The 20639-nt window shown below is 40.5% G+C and overlaps 1 protein-coding gene across 3 annotated transcripts in view; it reads left to right on the plus strand.

Annotated features, from left to right (window-relative positions):
* LOC124550935 (hypoxia up-regulated protein 1) overlaps positions 1 to 20639 on the plus strand; it is a 99177-nt gene that overhangs the window by 60202 nt on the left and 18336 nt on the right. For 2 of the 3 annotated variants that reach the window (XM_047125741.1, XM_047125743.1), the window contains exons 10-16: positions 360 to 619; positions 2566 to 2914; positions 6247 to 6412; positions 7553 to 7807; positions 10052 to 10159; positions 10270 to 10336; positions 18597 to 18854. In XM_047125741.1, the coding sequence (XP_046981697.1) occupies positions 360 to 619; positions 2566 to 2914; positions 6247 to 6412; positions 7553 to 7807; positions 10052 to 10159; positions 10270 to 10336; positions 18597 to 18854 (1463 nt within the window). The remainder of the gene's footprint in view (positions 1 to 359; positions 620 to 2565; positions 2915 to 6246; positions 6413 to 7552; positions 7808 to 10051; positions 10160 to 10269; positions 10337 to 18596; positions 18855 to 20639) is intronic. The other variant, XM_047125742.1, reaches the window with a different exon arrangement.

Below are 20639 nucleotides of genomic sequence, written 5' to 3' on the forward strand. Positions count from 1 at the left end.
GCTGAAAAATGATATTTTTGGCACACTTTCGCGTTCGTGGGGAAAAACTGGGTAATGAACGAACAAGTGATGCCTCTACTGGTAACTAAACTGGCTGTGTAAAAGTGCCACCAAGGTCAACTTTTAGTTAGTGTTAAGTTAGAACTGACGCCAAGTTTCTAGCTTTATTCATGTGTAGGATATAGCCTTTGAATGTGGCTGAACTTTTTGCTGTGGCAGTGGAAGTGCTACTGCCCAAACACAGTACTTTCGTACAGTTCAGATGCTAGAGTAACAATATTCACAAAGAGCATTAATGTTTATCTGTGTGTGGGTAGTTAGATAACCGTACTTCACATTCATTGTCGTCATTATTTCAGAGCCCTCGGTTCGCTCAACCTGAGTCGTGTGGACCTTACTGGGGTGAGCGAGGCACTGTCCAAGCACAAGGACTCGCACGGAGTGGAATCGAAGGGTATAAAGGCGCACTTCTCGATGGACGAGAGCGGCGTGCTGCAGCTGTCTGGAGTGGAGCTCGCCCTGGAGAAGACAGTCTCCCCTGAGGAGCAGGAGGCTGAGGCTGCCGACGCCGAGGGGACACTATCGAAGATTGGCAGCACCATCAGCAAGCTCTTCACCTGTAAGTAGCCCTGCTGCAGCTGGCAAGCTTTTTTATATGTCGAACAGGTACTGTGCAAGTCAGCCAGTAAAAGTACGGATGTGGGTTTAAGGAGTTGTAAAAATGTCAGTAATTAACGCTTTTATCACAGTAGTGTCCACGCTCATACATTGCTCAATATCGGTTGTTTACATGGCTGGCCAGTGCGGTAATGCAGTTTTTCAGTTAAATTGCTCTTTTGTGGGAGTTGTTTCTCAAACATTAACATCATCTTCAGCAATTGTTAACAGTGGACATTTATTACATGTAAAACCTTACTTTGAAATGGTTGTTGTACACTGCGGTCTCTCTTTGTTTTCAGGTATTCTGCTGAGAGAGAGAGTCTGAAGTGTGTGTGTGTGTGTGTGTGTGTGTGTGTGTGTGTGTGTGTGTGTGTGTGTGTGTCCTTTTCCTCTCTCTCTCTCTCTCTCTCTCTCTCTCTCTCTCTCTCTTTCATAGCTGGATAAGCTTAGTAGTCTTGTAAATATCTCCATGTGCATAAGAACCTCATTTATCTGTCCTTTGCTGATCTGGACTCCCCCCCCCCCCTCCCCCCCATCTCCCGCCAAGCTTGCACAAATGTGCAGTATAAGATTGGTACGGTACAGTATACACACAGTTATGTCGGCATTGAAGGTAGCACAGAGATCACTGGTCCAATGTGTTCAACTACTATTATTACTGTCGCTGTGGATATGTTCGTTATAAGAAGCTGTACCTGTAATGTTATTTTATCCCTATGTTTTGTGTGTGTGTGTGTGTGTGTGTGTGTGTGTGTGTGTGTGTGTGTGTGTGTGTATGTGTGACAGAGAGAGAGAGAGAGAGAGAGAGAGAGAGAGAGAGAGAGAGAGAGATGGCTTCAGAGTGAAAGAAAGGAAAGCACTAAACAGGATAGACAAATGAGAAATGCTGAAGAGCTTAGCAGCAATATATTGTATAGCAACATAACTTCTCAGACTACAAGGAGAACTGAAAATAAATTAAAGATTTCTGCTTCAAACAGATCATTCAACAGTTTGCAGAACTGGGGTGTGGTAAAAAAAAAAATCATGATGATGCATAATTTATTTGTTGGGTTCAGTGTGGAGAGTGTGCTGTTCAGATATCCGATCATGTAGGAAAAGGCGCTAAACTCGAACGGCAAACTACTCGATGGTGATCCTAACTTCACAGCCAGCTGAGGTTGGTTGGAATGGTGGAAAACTTGCCTTCCTACAACTGCAGCTGTTTTAATTATAACAAATAATCAGTCTCGCTATAGCTGTGGGAGTATATGTTTTGGTGTCTGTGCAATTGCGTGTGTTAATGCGTGTCCTTTTCCTAAAAGAAGAGGAGCAGCTCAAAAGCCTGTAGGAATACTGTTTTCTTTTACATGTTTCTGTGCTTCACGCATCAGTAGATGAGGGGTGGGCTTTCCCTTATTTTACGTACAGAACAGTATACATTTACACATTCATTGCTTAGTCATATTTACCTAAATAGAAGTCATCATTTTGTCATATGTCCTTCCCTTACTGGCCTTGAAATGCAAATTTGGAGTTTTGGTGTAGTGATTAAAACACAGAAGAATGGAAGGGGCAGCATGTAGACTGCTACATTGTTTTCGGTGTATCCACACTTCAGTGCCCACAGCAATTGCATTATGTGACCCTTGTTGTTCCATTCCAGTACTGCATAAAGCTATTGCACATTACTCATTCTTTTGTGTAGAATTTTATCAGTAAACACAGAAAGTCCAAGAAGTTATGTAAGTGGAAAATAAAAAGTTTAACTGCTTTGACTGCCTTGGTTCTCTAAGTATTTATTGTGAAGATAAGGAATGCAAAGTACCAAAGGGTAATATTTCTGAAAATTAGTGTTACATAAAATTCTGCAGTTGTCGTATCTAAATTGTAACATAATTTGAAAAACTTTTTTCCTTTGAATAGCTTCTGATGAGAAGAAAGATGAGCAAAAGCAAGAAAAGGATGAGAAAGCAGAAGAGAAGCAAAGTGAAGACAGTTCGGGAAAGGAAGGTCAAGGGGGAGGAGACGCTGCCAGACAAGAAGGTGAAGGGAAAGAGCAAAAGTCTGACGACGAGAAATCGGCTGGAGAGAAATCCGAAACGGAGGAGAAAAATGCTAAAGAGGGTGCTGAAAAGGCAGATGCGAAAAATGTAACGAAGCCGACGGAAAAGAAGCCTAAAATAATTTTGCTGAAAGAGCCAATCAATGCAGCAGAAGAAAAGAGCGGTGTGCCAGCTCTTAATAGCGAGCAGTTCGAGTCATCGATCAAGAAGTAAGTAATGCTGGTGCTATGTGTAACGAGATGGAATAGGAGAGTGCTCTGTATCTCGCCTGTCTCACCTTGGTATTGTTACTCCTCTACATGTTCTCGTTGTCTGTATGTCTCGTCCAGTGCTGGGTTTCTGGGGTGGTGTAAAAATGTGGCTGTGGATTTTCTGGAAGATATAGGTTAGTATGAGTGATGACACAATTCACATTTGTAACTGGATATCTTACGTGGTCATTGGAATTGTCTTGTAAATTTCTACCCCTGCAGGCAAAGTCACATGACTGAAAATAAGCATAAGTAAAGTAAGTTTGATTGTAGGTGCTTCTTTTTACTTTGATTTTTGAAGTTATTTTTTTGTATTACTAGCTCAGCACCCGCTGCTTTCTAGTGTAAACTGTATAGCCTGCAGATATTTTTTTGTTTTTATTTAATCAAGTTTTTATGTTCACAAGTTGCAACATCTTCTAAGCTTTCCATGCTAATGAAGGCCATAAAAGCTTGGTCTTTCCCAAATGTAATTCTGACTGAAAAGCGATTCTGCTAGCTGGAGTCAAAAGTTTTTGTTAATCGTGCCTTTAGCATTCTAGTGGAGATATTTCCATAACAGCTTTCACCACATAACAAACATTTCTTGATCTCTAACCTAGAAGTGAAAAAAATTTTCATAAATTTAGCTTTAAATTTTTTTTCAATGTAACGAAATATTTTCTTAAAAATTTTCATCTTCTATTGCTCTCCTGTAGGGCTTGAATTTCCAGAAACATTGAAACATGGATATTTTAAAAATTTGTAACCAAGAAGTAAAGCACCAATTGTCATAGATGTAGCCTTAAAAAATCTTTTAGTAGTTCTTTAGTAATTATTTTAAAAAACTTTCACCCACTATTTTATACCCCCTTAGTGGTTGAATTTCCAAAAATGCTGAAACACACATTTTTGTTTTCTTATAGAGAAACCAAATACCAGTTTTCATAGTTCTAGCATCAAAATTCCTTTAATAGTGACATACTTTCAAAAAGCCTATCACCCTCTTAGAAGTGGAATTTTGGACAATATCTTCCTTTACCATGCTTTTAGTATAGGACCCACATCCTCTGCAAATTTAAAGTTTCTATCCTCTGTGGCTTGGTGATGAGTCAGTGAATCAGTCTGGCCCCATTTCACCCCCTTTAGGTGTTGAATTTCCAAAAACAGTGAAACAAATATATAATTTTTTCTCTGAGAAACCAGATTTAACTTTTCATAGGTTTAGCTTTAAAAATGCTTTCATAATAAAATATTTTCATAAGTCTCATCCTCTAACCCCCATAGGCGTTCAATTTCCAGAAACACTGAAACACTTTTTTTAACTAAGAAGTGTAATACCAGTGTCCACAAATACAGCTTTCAATATACTTTAGTAGCTCTTTAATAATGATATATTTTCCAAAAAAGCTTTCCCCCACTATTTCATCCCCAAGGGTTAAATTTCCAAAAATGCTGAAACATGTATTTCTTTATTTGTGACCAAGAAACCAAATACCAGTTTTTATAGGTCTAGCTTCCAAATTGCCTTAATAGTAATATATTAAAAAAAAAAAATCTTCAGTCCCAATTTCACCCCCTTAGGGCTGCAATTTCAAAAAATTCCATCTTGAATGATGCCTACAGTAAAAGATCCACACATTCTCCAAATTTAAAGTTTCTATCTGTAGCAGTTTGGATTGGATGATGTGGTGCCGATTAACGTGAACAGAAATGAGTAAAATACTAGGAAACTAAATTACAAAATTAAATTATCCCTCTGTTTCTGTCTTGAAACCCAAACTTATTGTGATATCAATTGTGTGACCACAGGCTGAATAGTAGTAGTAGTAGTAGTTTAAAAGATAAGTCTCTATTCCTCTAAGGCAGCATACCTAGTCTGTTTAAATACTAATTTATTAACAATACAAGGAGAAGGATGGAATGCTGCACTCCCTAAAGATGACACATTGAGTTACAGACAGGCACAATGAAAAGACTGTTCGCATTCTGATCTGAGCTGCCAGATATGTCGGTCATGTGTGCGTGAGGTGTGCTTGCTTGTGTGAATGAATGTGTGTGTGCATTTCAGTTTCTGAAGAAAGCTTAATATATGACAGTCTTTTCACTGTGCCTGTCTGCAACCAAACATGCATCTTTAGAGTAGCGATCTATCCTTTCATTTATATTGTTGGTTTTCCAACCTGGAGTCCTAATTTATGTATGTACATTGAAAGTTGTGGTGATTTGTAGAGTAGTCAGAGGTGTAGAAAGGGGCAAGTGTGTCATGACACTGCTGCTTCCCACTCCCCAGTTCTAAATTACGTAATCTGTAATTATATTTACACCCCCAAATGAAAACCCCTATTTTTCACTGTAGTGTGATATTTTCACCCACCAAAAAGAGTCCTGAAATTTAATGGTTGAAATATGTGATTGTATGACATGAGTCACTGTAGTAGTTGATAGCATCACTGGTGAAAGCTTTTCAGTATGTCTACACCTTACAGAGAATGTGAGCTAAAAATATACCATAGTGTTAATGTTTTGAAGCTGACTGTTTCTATTTCATAATGTCAAAATATTAGATGGATGCCGTCTTCAGCTTTCCTCTTCTCTCACATGTCATGTTTCAGTGGTATTGCAACTTGTATTTTTCCTTAACTCTGTTTTCTGGATTTCAGATAGTAGCTAAATAGGTGTAGGTGTAGTTCTCGAAAATTATTATCTGGACTAAAAGAAGGAATTGCTGCATAAGACATATTCTGATGCATGAGGAAATAATAAATTTAATGGAGGGAAGGGACAACAAAAACATGATTGTTAAAGATTTGTCATGTTTTGTATTAACAAATTGACACTAATTTAATGCATCACCATTATAGTGAATAATTGCAGACATTTTGTGTGGGGGGAATAGTTGAATTGCACCAGTGGCATTCATCTGAACAGTCAAATTTGGAGCTAACAATAGTAAATGGATAGATTGCTACTCACCTCATAGAGGAGGCATTTAGTGACACAGGCACATCGAAAAAAAATCCATCTTGAGTTTTCCTTTGTTTAAATTTGGAGGTATCTATTCAAAGATACTGGGTAAGGACAACAGTACTGACAAATGTCTGAGTCAGTGATACGGAAATGAGGCGGTGTCCCCTCAGTAGATCATTAGGTGTATTCTTCATTTTGCTTATGTACCAAGGGGTTGACACATGTCCTTTATAGGAGGATTTTCTTTCAGTCTCTTGTATTAGAGTGCTGCAGCATCATTGTTGAACTGCATATTTCTGGTTTTGTGCCAAAATCTTTGTTATTGTGCCTTTCATACACAGATTGGAGTCCCTGAACGAATTTGACGAACAGAGAAAGCGCCGTGAGAGTGCCCTCAATGCCCTGGAGAGTTTTGTTTTTGATGCACAAAATAAGTTGTATGCAGATGAGTACCAAGCAGCTGCAACGGAGGAGGAGCTGGAGAAAATCAAGCAAACCTGTGCAGAGGTACGTACCACAGGTTTTAAACAATTTAAAAAATTTATTTGAATGTGGTATTTTGTCTCTGGTCATATAAATTTTTTATTTAACATTTGTATTCAGTCTCTTAACACATTAACATTGTATTCAGTCTCCGAACACAGTGAGATGATCACCAGGCTTTAAATAGTGTAACTGAGTCGTGACATAATCTTGTTGTGTTACACTGAATGAACTCTTATTTTAGCTGAGAGTTATTAATTCTGAGGTGGGTGGGGGGGGGGGGGGGGGGGGGGCAGGAGGTTCGATGACATGAGTCAAGTAGAAGGACTAACCTGGAGACTTCCGGGCTATGTGACAAGCTAGGCTGCAACATCCTGGACTTATGCTGTAGGGCTGACAACTTTAGGGCCCCCTGTACTACACATTGGTGGCAACCATCCAGGTAGCTGACTGTGTGAGGATTGTACACGAGCATTTTTTTGATTAGGTGACTCTCCATCCAGTTCAAATAACGGCAGCTATAGTAGACCTGGAAATGTGCGTGAGGTCCAAAAGAATGCCTCCTCCTTCCCAAAGCGAGAGTTTAAAATTCTAGTAGTTAACTGGCAAAACATTTACGATAAAGTGCCAGAGTTTGAAGCATTCCTGAAAAGCAGTGAGCCTAGCATAATAAAAGGCGCCCCACAAACCAAACCAAATCAAACATCATTGATTAGTGTGTAATTAATATCTCTAACTACTATTGCTTTATGGAATAATGAGATGATGATGTAGACATACTGCTTCAGATTTTAAAGCTGCTGTTTGTGCATCTGTTCAGTAACTTAAGCCCACTGTGTTCTTACTCACTTGAAATAGGCAGCCTTTCAGCAGCTAATTTAGAATGATGCGTTCCATACTTCATGAATTTTTTTCCATGTTCCCCTTTGTGTTTCTTTCCTGTTGTTGTTATGTTATTATTGTTATTATTATTATTATTAGTAGTAGTAGTAGTAGTATACAAAGTGTGAATGTATAGGTTTGGAACAGTATTAAAGTTGCAGTATTACCACAGCCAAAACAATAAATATAAAGACAGAAGCACTTTCTTAAGTACTCGTTATGGCAGCGGCAACTTCATACATCCATAGGTGGTGAATTTTGAACTCATTTTTTTCCACTCAGGTGTCGGACTGGTTGTACGAAGATGGCTCGGATGCAGATGCGCAGGCTTACGAGGACAAATTGTCGGAGCTAAAGCAGTTGACACGGCCCTTGTTCCGCCGTGTCTGGGAACATCAAGAGCGACCGACTGCACTCAGTTCTCTTGGTGAAATAATAGAAATGAGCTCAAAGTTCCTAGATGGTGCAAAGAACGGTTCAGAAATATTTACATCTGTGGAACTCGAAACACTGGAGAAGGTCATAAAGGAAACAAAGGTAAGCCATGCGGTGCATCTATGTACCAGAAGGCTTGAGTGATTTGTTGTTTGTTACACATTGCAGAAAGAATGGAAAGGTATTAAAGATGATATTCAAAATGAGTTTTTTTTTAATTTATTTTTGAAACCTCTGTAAAATGGAAATCACAGGATTAAAAGTATGTTAAACAGAATAGGTACTATTTATTGCAGCAGCTCAGGCGACCTTAGTTTTTACATAATGGAGCATTCAGACTCCCTACACCGTGTTACAAAATGGGCACTACAAATGAAAAACATGGCTAAACATGGGGCAGGGCAGGCCAGTCTATTGAGCGAATATCCTCTCGTTCGTAGTGTTCTACACCTGCACTGTTAGATTCAGTCGCGCATTGTCATTCATAAAAACAGTCAGGGCCAAATGCAACCCTGAAAAGACACACACGGGGAAAGAGTACAGTGTCACAGTAACGTTGACTGGTCTGTGTACACTATATTCAGTCATGTGCATCTTTTCAAGGTTGCGTTCGGCAGCGACTTCATTTTTATGGGTGATACTGCACAACCACATAAAACAGTGCCAGTGGGGCAGCTCTCGGAATGAGAGGGTATTAGGCAAATGGACTGGTCTGCCCGTTTCCCCAACAACTTGTAATGCCATCAAGCCTCTGTGGGAGGCATTGGGGATACGTATTTCAACACATCTACATCCACCAAAACCACCCAGCAGTTGTCAACTGCATTGGTGGTAACACCCTACCACAAGAATGCTCAGCAACCTTCTGCCAATATGTGAGCATTCTGCACTGTATGTATTACCATCTGTGATGACAAGTCATCCTATTAAGAACCATTTCCTACCTTTGATAATCTCCTAGAGATCATCATAAATTGCAGTGTCTTCAGTGTAATTATTTTTTACAAATAAGTGTCATTCTTGTTCATCTTAATGCGTATTTCTGTCAGTTAACCTCTGTGCTACTTCAGCAGCTCTCTGTACGGTCGAAGTTTCATTGAGCTGTGTTACTTAGCACTGACACGTAATGTGATCATTACTGTTGTCTCAATGTTGTATACACCTTTGTAATAAATAGTGTTTGTGGATTTTATCGAATTTGCAGTCACAGTAAACGCTGGAGCCTACTGTGAGACATTAAGAAAACTGAGAAAATTTGATCAAAGAGAGTTCTCTCAAGTACTGGTGTAGTTGTTTTGCATGACAGTGCTCACCCACAGAGAAACGTGACTCTGTATGCAGTTTACTTACTTCCTTATGCTTTGTATGTTACATTTTGTGAATACCTTTGGTGTTAGCTCTAGGTACATAGCGAGCGAGGTGGCAGAGTGGTCAGCACAGTGGGCTCACTGTGTTCAAATTAGTGTCCAACCATCCTGGTTTAGATCTTCTGTCATTCCCCTAAATTGCCGGACCCTGATCTACTTTGCAGTCCCGGTGAATGAAATCGCTGATAGCATAGGCAAACTGGCTACCAGTAAGATGGCTCTTGAGATCTGTATTCTGGAAACAGACGTCCACTTGGTGTTGGCAAAACACTTGCCTCCTCTGCCCAGATTGGGCTTAGGGTCCACCTCGGACCTCACCCTACCTACTCTTTTACTCTTCCTCCCTCCTCTCATATGGTCTGTTAGAATTGTTCATGTTTTGTCTCTCTGTGCTCATCTTGCCCTGTCCATGCTGCTAGCCTTTCCTAGCCAGTTTCTGTGTGCGGTACCTCTGGTAAGTGGTGGGGGGGCGGGGAGGGGGATGCTTCAGGCTGCTCCCTAGATAGGGCACCTCACCTTCCTTTCTTCCTATGTCTCCCCCCCCCCCTCCCTCCCTTTGCCCTTGCTACTTTATCCCTTATCTAGTCTTTGGTGACCTTTGGTAGACTTTCGGATTTTCTTCCCCTGGGTTTGGCGTGGTAGGCCATCTCTGATTTCCTCATGTAGACCTGTCTGAGGAAAGAGGCCTGATGACCTAGTAGTTTGGCCCTTTCATTCATCCATGCCTCCGTTCAACAAACCAACCAACCAAGCAGTTTGCTCCAAGCAAATGTCTGGATGGTTCCATTGAAAGGGCAAAGCCATTTTCCTTCCCCATCCTCGAAGCTATCAGAGCTTGTGCTTGCTGTCTGATCACCTCGATGTCAATGGGATGTTAAACCCTAATTTTCCTTCTTTCTAGGTACATCTCATGCAGTGTCAGTAATGCAGGTCTTGTTTACCATTTGAAATATAATGTGCTCTTGGTATGTGATTTCAGGAGTGGAAGCAAAAGATGGAGGAGGACCAAGCTCAGCTTAAGTTGTCTGATACGCCTAAGCTTACAGTCAAATCCATAACGGACAAAATCTCTCTCCTGGACCGGGAGGTTGGTACAGATAATTTTGTGCATTGAAAATCCAGATGCTGGCTAGTATAATGAAACACTGAATGGTCTTTGTCTTTTTGTGATCTAGCTATGTTCCATTTTATTTTCAGGTCAAATACTTGATTAATAAAGCAAAGATATGGAAGCCTAAGAAGAAAGAAGACACCAAAGAGAAAGGTAAGTAGAACTGTGTGTTAATTGTCGCTAAGCTAGTGTGCTTTGTTTCTATGTGGAGGATGCAGAAAAATGCAATTGTAAGCCATGTGTAACTAGTTTAAAAGATATCTGGACATTCCATTGTTTCAGCTCCCTTTATGCTATGTAATATCAATTTAAGTCATTCTAACTAATGTCTTCAATTGTGCCTTTTGACTATATCTTTCAGAAGATAATTTAGAACACAAAATATGAATTTATAAGTATTTCTAATGATCTTCATTGAAAAGTGGCCAGGATTCATAATTCTTGCACACTTATATTTACATAACCACTTATATTTACATAACAATCACTTGGGCTAACATCAGGTTGGTGTATCAACAATATGAGGAAAAGGATAGATTGCTATTACCCGTAAATATGACACATTGAGTTACAAACAGTTACAGCGAAAAGACAGTTACATAAAAGTGTAAACGGTGAATGTTACAGTTGCATTCCACTCCGAGCTGCTGGAGATAGGTCCTGTGTGCATGCGTGCATGTGCGCGCGTTTCCAGATTATGTGGCCTTCTGAACTTCCTCAAGGGGATCTGCTGAGGCCTTTTGCCAGTAAAATTGCTTGGAGCTATTTTGTACAAAGCACTTAAATCTCCATTTAGTCTGTGTCTGTGTGTGTGTGTGTGTGTGTGTGTGTGTGTGTGTGTGTGTGTGTGTGTGTGTCACATTAAGAACTAGGCAGATTTCTTACACTTCGGTTAAAGGGATTACGTTTCAACAATTCCACAGTTTTTGTGTGGTTTCTCCCTTCACTCGCATGCCTGTGTCTGATTCATTAATTGAGATTAGTTTTGGTGTTGATTTTACTAACCTGTTTCAACATGTCAACTTCCACTTTTTATTCAGTGGTCAGATCAGTGAACACACGGGTGGAGTTGTGATGGGAGTCCCTTCATGACCTGTTATTGCCAATCTGTTTATAAAAAGTTTTGAGGAATGTGTTGTTGAGTCAGTGATGTAGAAACGTATATGCTATTTTAAATATGTGTATGGTACTTTTGTTGTTTGACTAGAAATGAGTGTGTATATACAGTTTTAGAGCCAGATTCATCCACCCGAATACCTACTTCACCAAGGAGATGGAAAATGGTGGCTGCCTTCCTTACTTTGAAGTATTGGTTGGGAGGAAGGTTGATGGTATTTTAGGACATGTAGTTTGTGGGAAGCCAACTTACTCCGATTTGTATCTTCAGGCTGATAGTGACACCATCCAGCTCACTTTGAAGGGGTACTTCGTATCTTGCTTCGTAGACCATGAAAGTTTGAGAGTCGGGTTAGCCCACCTCAGTCACCTAGTGTGAGAACAGTTATAGTGAAAGACAGATCAGATGTGTGTTAAGGTGCCGACTGAGTGGTGAAAATAAGAGGATGGCACCCAAGTGTCGCCTTTTCACCTTACACAGGTAACATTTCTGGCGATTGTATTCTGCGGAAACACGGCGTGAAGTGTGTTTCTGTACCACCATCTGAAAGCATGGTCTGTAAAGGATGATCTCAGTTTGCATTAGGTGGAAGTCTGTTGTATCTTGTGCAGTTGTTGCATGATTCATTGGTCAGACTGCGAAGGACCACTTTATTGAGCATAATCATCACACTCGTGTATGAGAACTGAGCAAATCTACTTTAGCAGAACGTTTCCTTGGTACTGGTAATCTTGTGGAATATATCAACATAGAAGTTCTGGTGTGAACTTAGTCAGCTATTGGGATAGGGTTATCGAGGAAGCAATCGAGATTAAATTAGCATGTGACGTTTTTGATTACTTTCTGCTTGGGATCTCTCTCTCTCTCTCTCTCTCTCTCTCTGGTCAAAATGCAGCAGTACATAATTAATTGTGCCTCAAAACTGAAGGGTTGAGCACCTGTATAAAAATGGTCTGTTCAAGATGGAACCCGGCTGAATTCCTGCGAGTTCTTAGAACATTTTATATGCTGGGAGAAACTAGTTTCGCCCTGTATGCATTGCATAAAATGGGAGCGCTGTTTCGAGCTGTTACACACACCACTGTCAGCTGACGAGATTTAACCTTCTCTGACGCCTTGTTGTGAGTAGCACCAGGTGGCAATAGGTGCCTACTTCCATGCGTAATCGAATGCTGTGCAGTCACGCTTCACTCAGCCTCTTTTTTTTTTTTTTCATAGAGATGCAATCCAATGTGATGCATACCATAGTGTAAATTCATTTTACTGGTAGAGTGGTCATATGTTGGATCTGCATTTGATAGGTTGGTGGTTGAAATTCCCCTGCAGAGACAGTCTGATTTAGGTTTTCCATGGTTTCTTGAAATTGCTTAAGGCAAATGCTAGGATGGTTCCTTTGTAAAGAGCATGGCCACTTTCCAGCCTTACCTCCCCCAGTCTGAGTTGGTCTGTAATGACCTTGCTGTCCACGGGATGATAAGCCTCGGTCCCACCTTTTCTCGAGCTGTGTTCTCATGGGGCGTGGATACAGAAGCTTACCACACTTTGGCACTGGCATTCGCGTGTGACTCGACCAGTTGTGGAAAGCTCACGTGGACTGACATATGTACGAAGACCTGGCAGAGTTATCACTAAAGACAGACGATGAATGTGTGCCTCATATAAATTAGAGCTGATGTCACTTGTGTTTTTGCTGGCAGTTTTGCACACAGGAAAGAACATCTGAAGAAAAGACCCTGATGGCTTCTAAGTAGAGTATCAGGACCAAATGTTTCAGCTGATATTTAAGCTCAGTAATAGACATCCAGCTGGTTTCAAAAGCGTAGTGTGTCTAAAGATCAATTGGATTACCTTCTGGAATGCATTTCCATGCTGATTTCTAAATTGGACACTCTTAGGAGACAGGTAGTATCTGTAAAAACAAAACTTCAAATGGAGTTACACAATTTAGCCTGAAGAAATTCTTTGAACAGTCTGGTTTTATTTCGTGTTACAAAAGATAGTCGGTAAATTCGTGCTTGATACCTACAAAGAGGTCTTAAAAGCTACTCAACCCATTAGTATTTGCATGTGATTTTTTTTTTTTTCCACTTACCAAACTAGATTGCACTGGCCATTGCTGAATGAACTGGCGAATGAAAGGATTCATTGGAGCAACTGCAAGACTTTCGGTATGTTAATGTCGTCAGTGAAGGAGCCAGATTGCTTGCTGTCGGATACCTTCTCCAACTCCTTGCAATAAGGATTAAAGTTTTTAAATTTTGAAATCAACTGTATTGGTGATAATGTTTGCCACTGCCTTTCTTATGCCTATGGAAAGTCTCTTTCTTGCAACGACCAAAATGAGTTTCCTGTGTACTCTCTTGTAATTTTATCACCCGAGCTATCCTTCACATGGCAAAGGCAAACTTGTGACTGAAAATCAAATTGGTTTGATACAAGGTGAGAGTCCTCATGCTCACCTCTAACATAATAGGACCTGAGCCAAGGGGCTTAATTCACGTGGGTCACAGTCCACACGACACTCTGCATGGAAACACGGTTTCATACGAAGGTCATGTCATGGCAATGTTTTTTATCTTGAAAATGCTAGCAAATTAAATTCTGAAATATGCAGATGGAGAGTTAGTTCATATGCAAACATTGTGTGTAGGGGATGGGTGAAAACGAATACCACCATAAAGGTATGGCACAAGAAAAAGAAAGAAAAATTTTGTCGTTACAAATGTGTTTTACCATCAGTTGCAAGAGTACACAATAGTACATTACAATCTGCATGCATTCCATGGCATCAGGAGTCTCCCCAGGAGTCCACAGTAATGTGACATATGCTAGATGGCAGTCCTTTCCAGGAAAATGAAGCACGAAGGGAGACCGCATTGTGAATTGAGCGGCAGTTCAGGGTTGATGTTACCGAACTTGAACAGTGCTCTCAGATTGCAGTTGACAGTGGAAGGAATGTGTTACAGTGCCATGAGGAGCTTGGTGGAAGAGGTATGAAATGCTGCTCTACCATACTGAATGGCTGCTCAGCGAGAAGATGCATTCAGGTGCTGCAGAGCTGTAATGGCAGACACGTGCTGATCTGGGCAGCCTGTCGGTGTGTGGGGCGGACTGTGCTCATATCTAGATTTTCCCACTGCTAGGAGAATGACAGAAGATGGGCACTAAAGGGATTACAGCGCCACATTGGTATTGAGAAGACAATAATCTGTAGTATTATACATGAGCTACCATATTTACTCAAATCTAAGCCGCACCTGAAAAATGAGATTCGAAATCAAGGAAAAAAAATTTTCCCGAATCTAAGCCGCACCTGAAATTTGAGACTCGAAATTCAAGGGGAGAGAAAAGTTTTAGGCCGCACCTCCAAATCGAAACAAAGTTGGTCCATTGTAATATGAGACACAATTTAGGTCGAATGAATGACGATACATCTGCAGTAGGTTGGTTCGAGACGTAGGCTTAGCAGTTAAGCTTTACCAGGTAGCCATTGCTATGTGTCAGGCGCTCCGTCCGTATTGATACGGGTACCCTTCAGTTTTCAAGTGCTTCGTCTGGTTTGAATTGATTGCTTATTTTTCTTTGATCTGATAAGTGCCGTTCTCTTTGTTATAGGTGTTTACGTCACTCTAAGCTGAAGATGCATTGCTGTACTGTGTCATGCATTGTTTGTCGCATTCTGATAATGAGTGTTTACGGCCTGCCGCCGCTCGCGGCATGGCTTGCTTTTGTGCGTGCTACCGCCGCTTCAGTCTCATTTGCGAAACAATGGCAAGAGACTGCTATTTGTTGTTACTTATACTGTTGCTTTCTTTGATAACGATAAACAATAACGATAAACAAGAACCAAATAACAGACTGCTTATGATAGAAGATATTCTGAACGAGGGTTTAGCGAAAATTTTTCTCTGTTTGAAAATCTTTGCAGACGCCTCTTTAGTTCATTACATTCTGCACAGAAATTAGTCATCTTAGATTTGATAATCTAGTCAATTGCCGCGTTTAATTTCTGACTGTATCGCTATTACGCGTAAGAATAATACAAATATAAACATGACATGATATGTATATTCTTCCGCGTTTGCTGTTGTCTCACTCTAGTTTCGTAGTTTATTAGGCAGACTGAATTTAAATGAGATAGCAGCAATCACGAAAGAATACGTGGCAAAATGTTTGTATTCGTATTATTCTTATGGCTGAGAGAATACTGCATGTGATTCACAATTCATAAAAGTTCCTGTTAACAACCATCTCTTCTCACAGGTAGGAAAAAATTCAGAACGTAGAGTTGGCCATATTGACAAACAGCCCTAACAGTCTTGCCAGTCGGATTTTCATAGTACATTGAAACGCTGCAACATTTGAAGATGAACAATACAGAATTTGTATTTACTTCGATGGATAATGTATGAAAATGCAGTGGTCGAAACTCGGGGCGGAGGAAAAAAAAGCTAGTCTTCCACCTTTTTTTAAAATTTATTTACTGACGCAGAGGTTTTGGCGCCAGTATTTGTCTTTGTGCCTGCAAAGAATGCCTGTGTAGCGCTACGTATATTCGACAGCAGAAGTTAGTTGTGGCAGCACCTACCAACATTTTTCAGAACTTCCGCTTACTTTGCACTCGATTCTAAGCCGCAGGTGGTTTTTTGGATTACAAAAACTGGAAAAAAAGTGCGGCTTAGATTCGAGTAATGCACACGTAAAGTTATTGCAAAGTGTGTGCGTCATGCACTAAATTTTGTGGAAAAGTGGACACACTGTGAAACTTTCATCTGCAGTGTAGGGAGGCAATATGCTTCTGAGAATCGTTGCCATACGTGAATTTTGGGCCAGGGCCTATGAGCCAGAACTAAAACACCAGTCCACGGAATGGCGTCTTGTAGGTTCACCACAAAGGTAGCAATTTCATTAAAATCCATGCCCTATGAAGTTAATGGCCATCAGAGCCTATGAAATTAGAGGAGTGATTGTGCCATTTTGTCTCACATGGCCCAACTGTTAATGCACTGCTCTACGGTTGCACTTCCTGCAATGGCACCTATGACAGGCCGTTTGGGAGAAACATCCTGAATATCTACACGATTCATTTATTCCTCAGGGCAACGTGAGAGCACATGCGGCAGAATGTGTGTGGAATCTGCTCGTGCGATGGGGGTGGGAAGTACTGGAGCACCCACCATATTCGCCAGACATATCACCTTGCGATTAGGACCTCATACGAAAACTGAAAGAGCTATTGCATGGAACACACTTTTGAACAGATGAAGACATTCCCAAAACAGTGAAACAAGATCAGACAATTAACTCTTGGTGAGGCAACTTGTATTTTGCATTTTCAACGTTGTTGGCAGAGTGTGATGGATTTGTTGGGAAACTACTTTGAGGAGCTCTAACATGTCAGTTCCTGCCCTTTACTATTGTGCACTATTGCAAATGACAGTAAAACAAATTTTAAACAACATGATTTGTTTCATCTTTTTTTCTCGTGCTATATCTTTTATGGCAGTGTGTTCATCTGTCACACTACACCTAATGTTTGCATATGAAATAACCTTCCATTTGCATATTTCAGAATCTTTTAATTCGATGGCATTCTCAAGACAAAAAATAATTGTCATGACTCATGCAGTGACCCTCATAATATTTGTTTAGTCCAATATTCAGGAACATACAATTTCCAGTAAATTGCCAGCAACCATTAAAAACTTAGTTTCTGATAAAGCAGGGTTTAAACAGAGTTCGAAAGACATTTTGGTAGGCAACTCCTTCTACTCTGTAGATGAATATCTTAACAATGGAAATGTAAATATCAGCACTGCCAGTGTACTGTAAATATATTCACCTATTTTGACAATCTCCTGAAAAATGTTAGAGGTAGTAAGCATTATATTCAGATGTTATATGTTTTTTTACCTTATACTTTCTGACATGGTCTGCACACATGAGTCCTCTCATTTTTTGGGTCTATGGAACGAATACTGCTTCTGATCTAATGTAATCAGTGTAAGTCAGTCCTATTATTGACACATGCTACAAGAAAACTTGGGTCAACTGTTAATGTCTGTCAATGTTGTTGCTATGTAGTAACATTGCTAATAATGCCCACAAGACTACCAAGCACTGTAAGAGATGAAGATATTTCACAGATTACATTTTTCAGCTTGCAAATAGTCTGAGGCAATGGATTTTTAATGTAGTAGCAAAGAGATAGAGGGGCTGGCCAGTACTTACCTCAGCTCAGTACAGCCGATAGATCCACAAAAAACAGAACCAAAAATTTACGTTCCTAGCTTTCGGAACAAATGTTCCTTCATCAGGGAGGAGAGAGGGGAAAGAAAGGGAAGAAGGGAAAGTAGATTCAGTTACTCACAACCCAGGTTATGAAGCAACAGGGAAAGGAAAACAGGGGAGGTAGCAAGAATGGAGGCATGGTTGTCAGAGGGAAGCCAAAGATATTCTACTGTAAGTACTGTGCCAGCTTCAAACCAAAGAGGATGCACACAGAAGTTAAGAGGTATATAGTATAAAGATAAACACAACTATTTAGCATGAAAAGATGCGTGAATGGCTAAAGCATGCACGGACACAGACGAACTGTCCGCCTAGGAGATGTCCAATACCCAGTAGCGAAGCATGCCCTCCAGCATAATTCTAGGGGCCTAGGAACCTGCTACACTGTATGTGCCATTTGGCTTCTCCCACCCAACACCAGTCCCTCTGAACTGCGGAGATGGGAACTTGCACTCCAACACGTCCTTTCATCCCGCCATCCCCCTGGACTGAACCTACGTTAAACCACCTCACTCCCATTTACTCTTCAGTCTTCTCCTCTTTCCCTTTCCTCTTTAGCCATTCATGCATCTTTTCATCCTACTTAGTTGTTTATCTTTATACTATATACCTCTTTACTTCTGTATGCATCCTCTTTGGTTTGAAGCTGGCACAGTGCTTACAGTAGAATATCTTTGGCTTCCCTCTGACAACCATGCCTCCATCCTTGCTACAACCCCCCCCCCCCCCCCCCCCCTTGTTTTCCTTTCCGAAAGCTAGGAACGTAAATTTTTGGTTCTGTTTTTTGTGTATCTATCGCCTGTACTGAGCTGAGGTAAGTACTGGCCAGCCCCTCTATCTCTTTGTTAGTATTTGTTTCACATCTTTATATGAGATTTTCCATTAATCATTTAGATTTTTAATGTAGGGCATGTTTGAAGGTGGAGCTGGTTTTCTTAACAAAACTGTTCAGAAAGGCAGACAGCTGTACTCGAGATAAGTTTCCGTCTAACTTTTGTTTTTCAGCAGAAGACACGTCATCTTCAGGAAGCAAAGACAAAAATGAAACTACCACAGACGAAAAAACTGAATCAGATCAACCAGTCCCCGACTCCACCTCTGATGACGGAGAAGAGAGGAGTCCCGACATGGACCCCGAGGCCGTTCCGCTCCCGGAGGACGTGACGGGTGGTGCTGAGGAGGGCGGACCGGCGGTGCCCGAGCCGGATTTGCCGGCTTCAGCAGACCCTCTGTCCAGCGACAAGAAAGCGGATGTCGTGAAAGGTTAGTTTGTCTAGGGAGCGTGGCAGGGGAAAAGAGTGGTCATCATTTGCCACATTACAGATGAGCACAGATTTGTTACGTAATACACACTTGTCACCTCCTTCTCTCCTCCACACACACACACACACACACACACACACACACACACACACACGCTTATATACAGCTTTCCATTGTGGCAACTCCTTTCTTAAAATGAAGATTGAATTTGTTTAAGTGTTGTTAGGGATTGCTTCCAATCTGGAACACTATAGTTCAGTAATGTAGTTATTGTAATTTGACTTGAAACATCACAGTAAGGGGCATGAGTAAAAAAAGTCTTTGGAAAAAAGACAGTTACCATGTTGAAATCATAACTGAGCCTCTGGATTTAGTGTCTGGCGATTTAAAAATGTTAATCGAAAAGAATAAATGTCACAGCTTCACAAAAATCTGCTGAGTCACCACTTCTACATGCGTTCATTTGAAAAACAAACTATTGATCAGTGAATTTAAATGCAAGATATTCTTGAATGACACTAAAGGGACTGTGCCTCATAGCCCAAAGTCTTTACAGAAGTATTCGTGGTAACAATAGCTCTGGTGCGTTTATAAACTGGCCAGTCCATAATGAATACAATATGACTACTGACAATATCACAATGTCATATTTATCTTGATGCTTGAGGCAGCAAATGCCAGTTGTGAATATCATGCTTTTTAGATCTACATTCAGCATCTTCACCTTATTGAGATCAGAAAAGACTCATTTATTCTTTAGTCTCAGTTGCACATTTTCTACTTAAAGGATGCTCATAATTAAAGTTACGTTCAAAACAATGTAGAAATAGAACCGCACATCAGAATGATGTTAAATTTGAACAACATATTATTGAATCAGTGGAAAATGTCATGGAACAAAGAAATCAAACAATGGAAAATCCAGGCTAGAATGTAATAATATTGTGAAAAGGAAAGTTGCTACTCACCATATAGGGGAGATGCTGAGTCGCAGGTAGGCACAACAAAGATTCACAAATATAGCTTTCAGCCAGTAAGGCCTTCGTCAAAATTGGATGACATGCATTTACATGCACGACTGCAGGGGCTTACTGGCTGAAAGCTATATTTATGACAGTCTCTTTGTTGTGCGTACCTGTGACTTGGCATCTCCACTGCATGGTGAGTAGCAACTTTCATTTTCACAATAATGGAACAAAGAAAATTCAATGTGAATTTTAGCAATAAATTGCACTGTAAGCATCTTAAGACAAATGGGGTTGGCTACAAATGAGAAACAGTCGCAATACAGTGGCTATGGTTTTAGTTGTACATTACACCCTCCAATCGGTTGAATGTGCACAACTGCTTAAGTTCGGCAGTTAACTGTTGTATTGTTAGATAAGCGCACCCGTAATGGTAAGGTCGTACCACACTGGATGCGAAAAATCAGATTTTAATTGCCCTAGGGCCAAAAACCGTATAAAAAGCAAAGAGAAATTGGTTTTAGTTTTTTTGTTTATGAAGACTGCGTAAAAAAAGCGAGCTCTGTTCCTAATTGTCGTGAGACTGGCACAAGACATGTTCAGTAACCTGTTCATAATTTTTTGCCGTAAGTTGAAATAAAGAAACTACATGTTCTGCAACAGATTGAAGTGTTTCAGGGATCACGTTCAGTATGTGTTGTGCCGTGTATGTCTTCAATTCAGCTATGTTCATAATTGGGGCATTTAACATAACTCATGCTGATAACCTGAGAGCCAGAAGTAACATGGTGAGTCACAAATGATCTGCATGGCCAGGTTG

Source organism: Schistocerca americana, chromosome 9 (assembly GCF_021461395.2).
Source record: "Schistocerca americana isolate TAMUIC-IGC-003095 chromosome 9, iqSchAmer2.1, whole genome shotgun sequence".
NCBI lineage: Eukaryota > Metazoa > Arthropoda > Insecta > Orthoptera > Acrididae > Schistocerca > Schistocerca americana.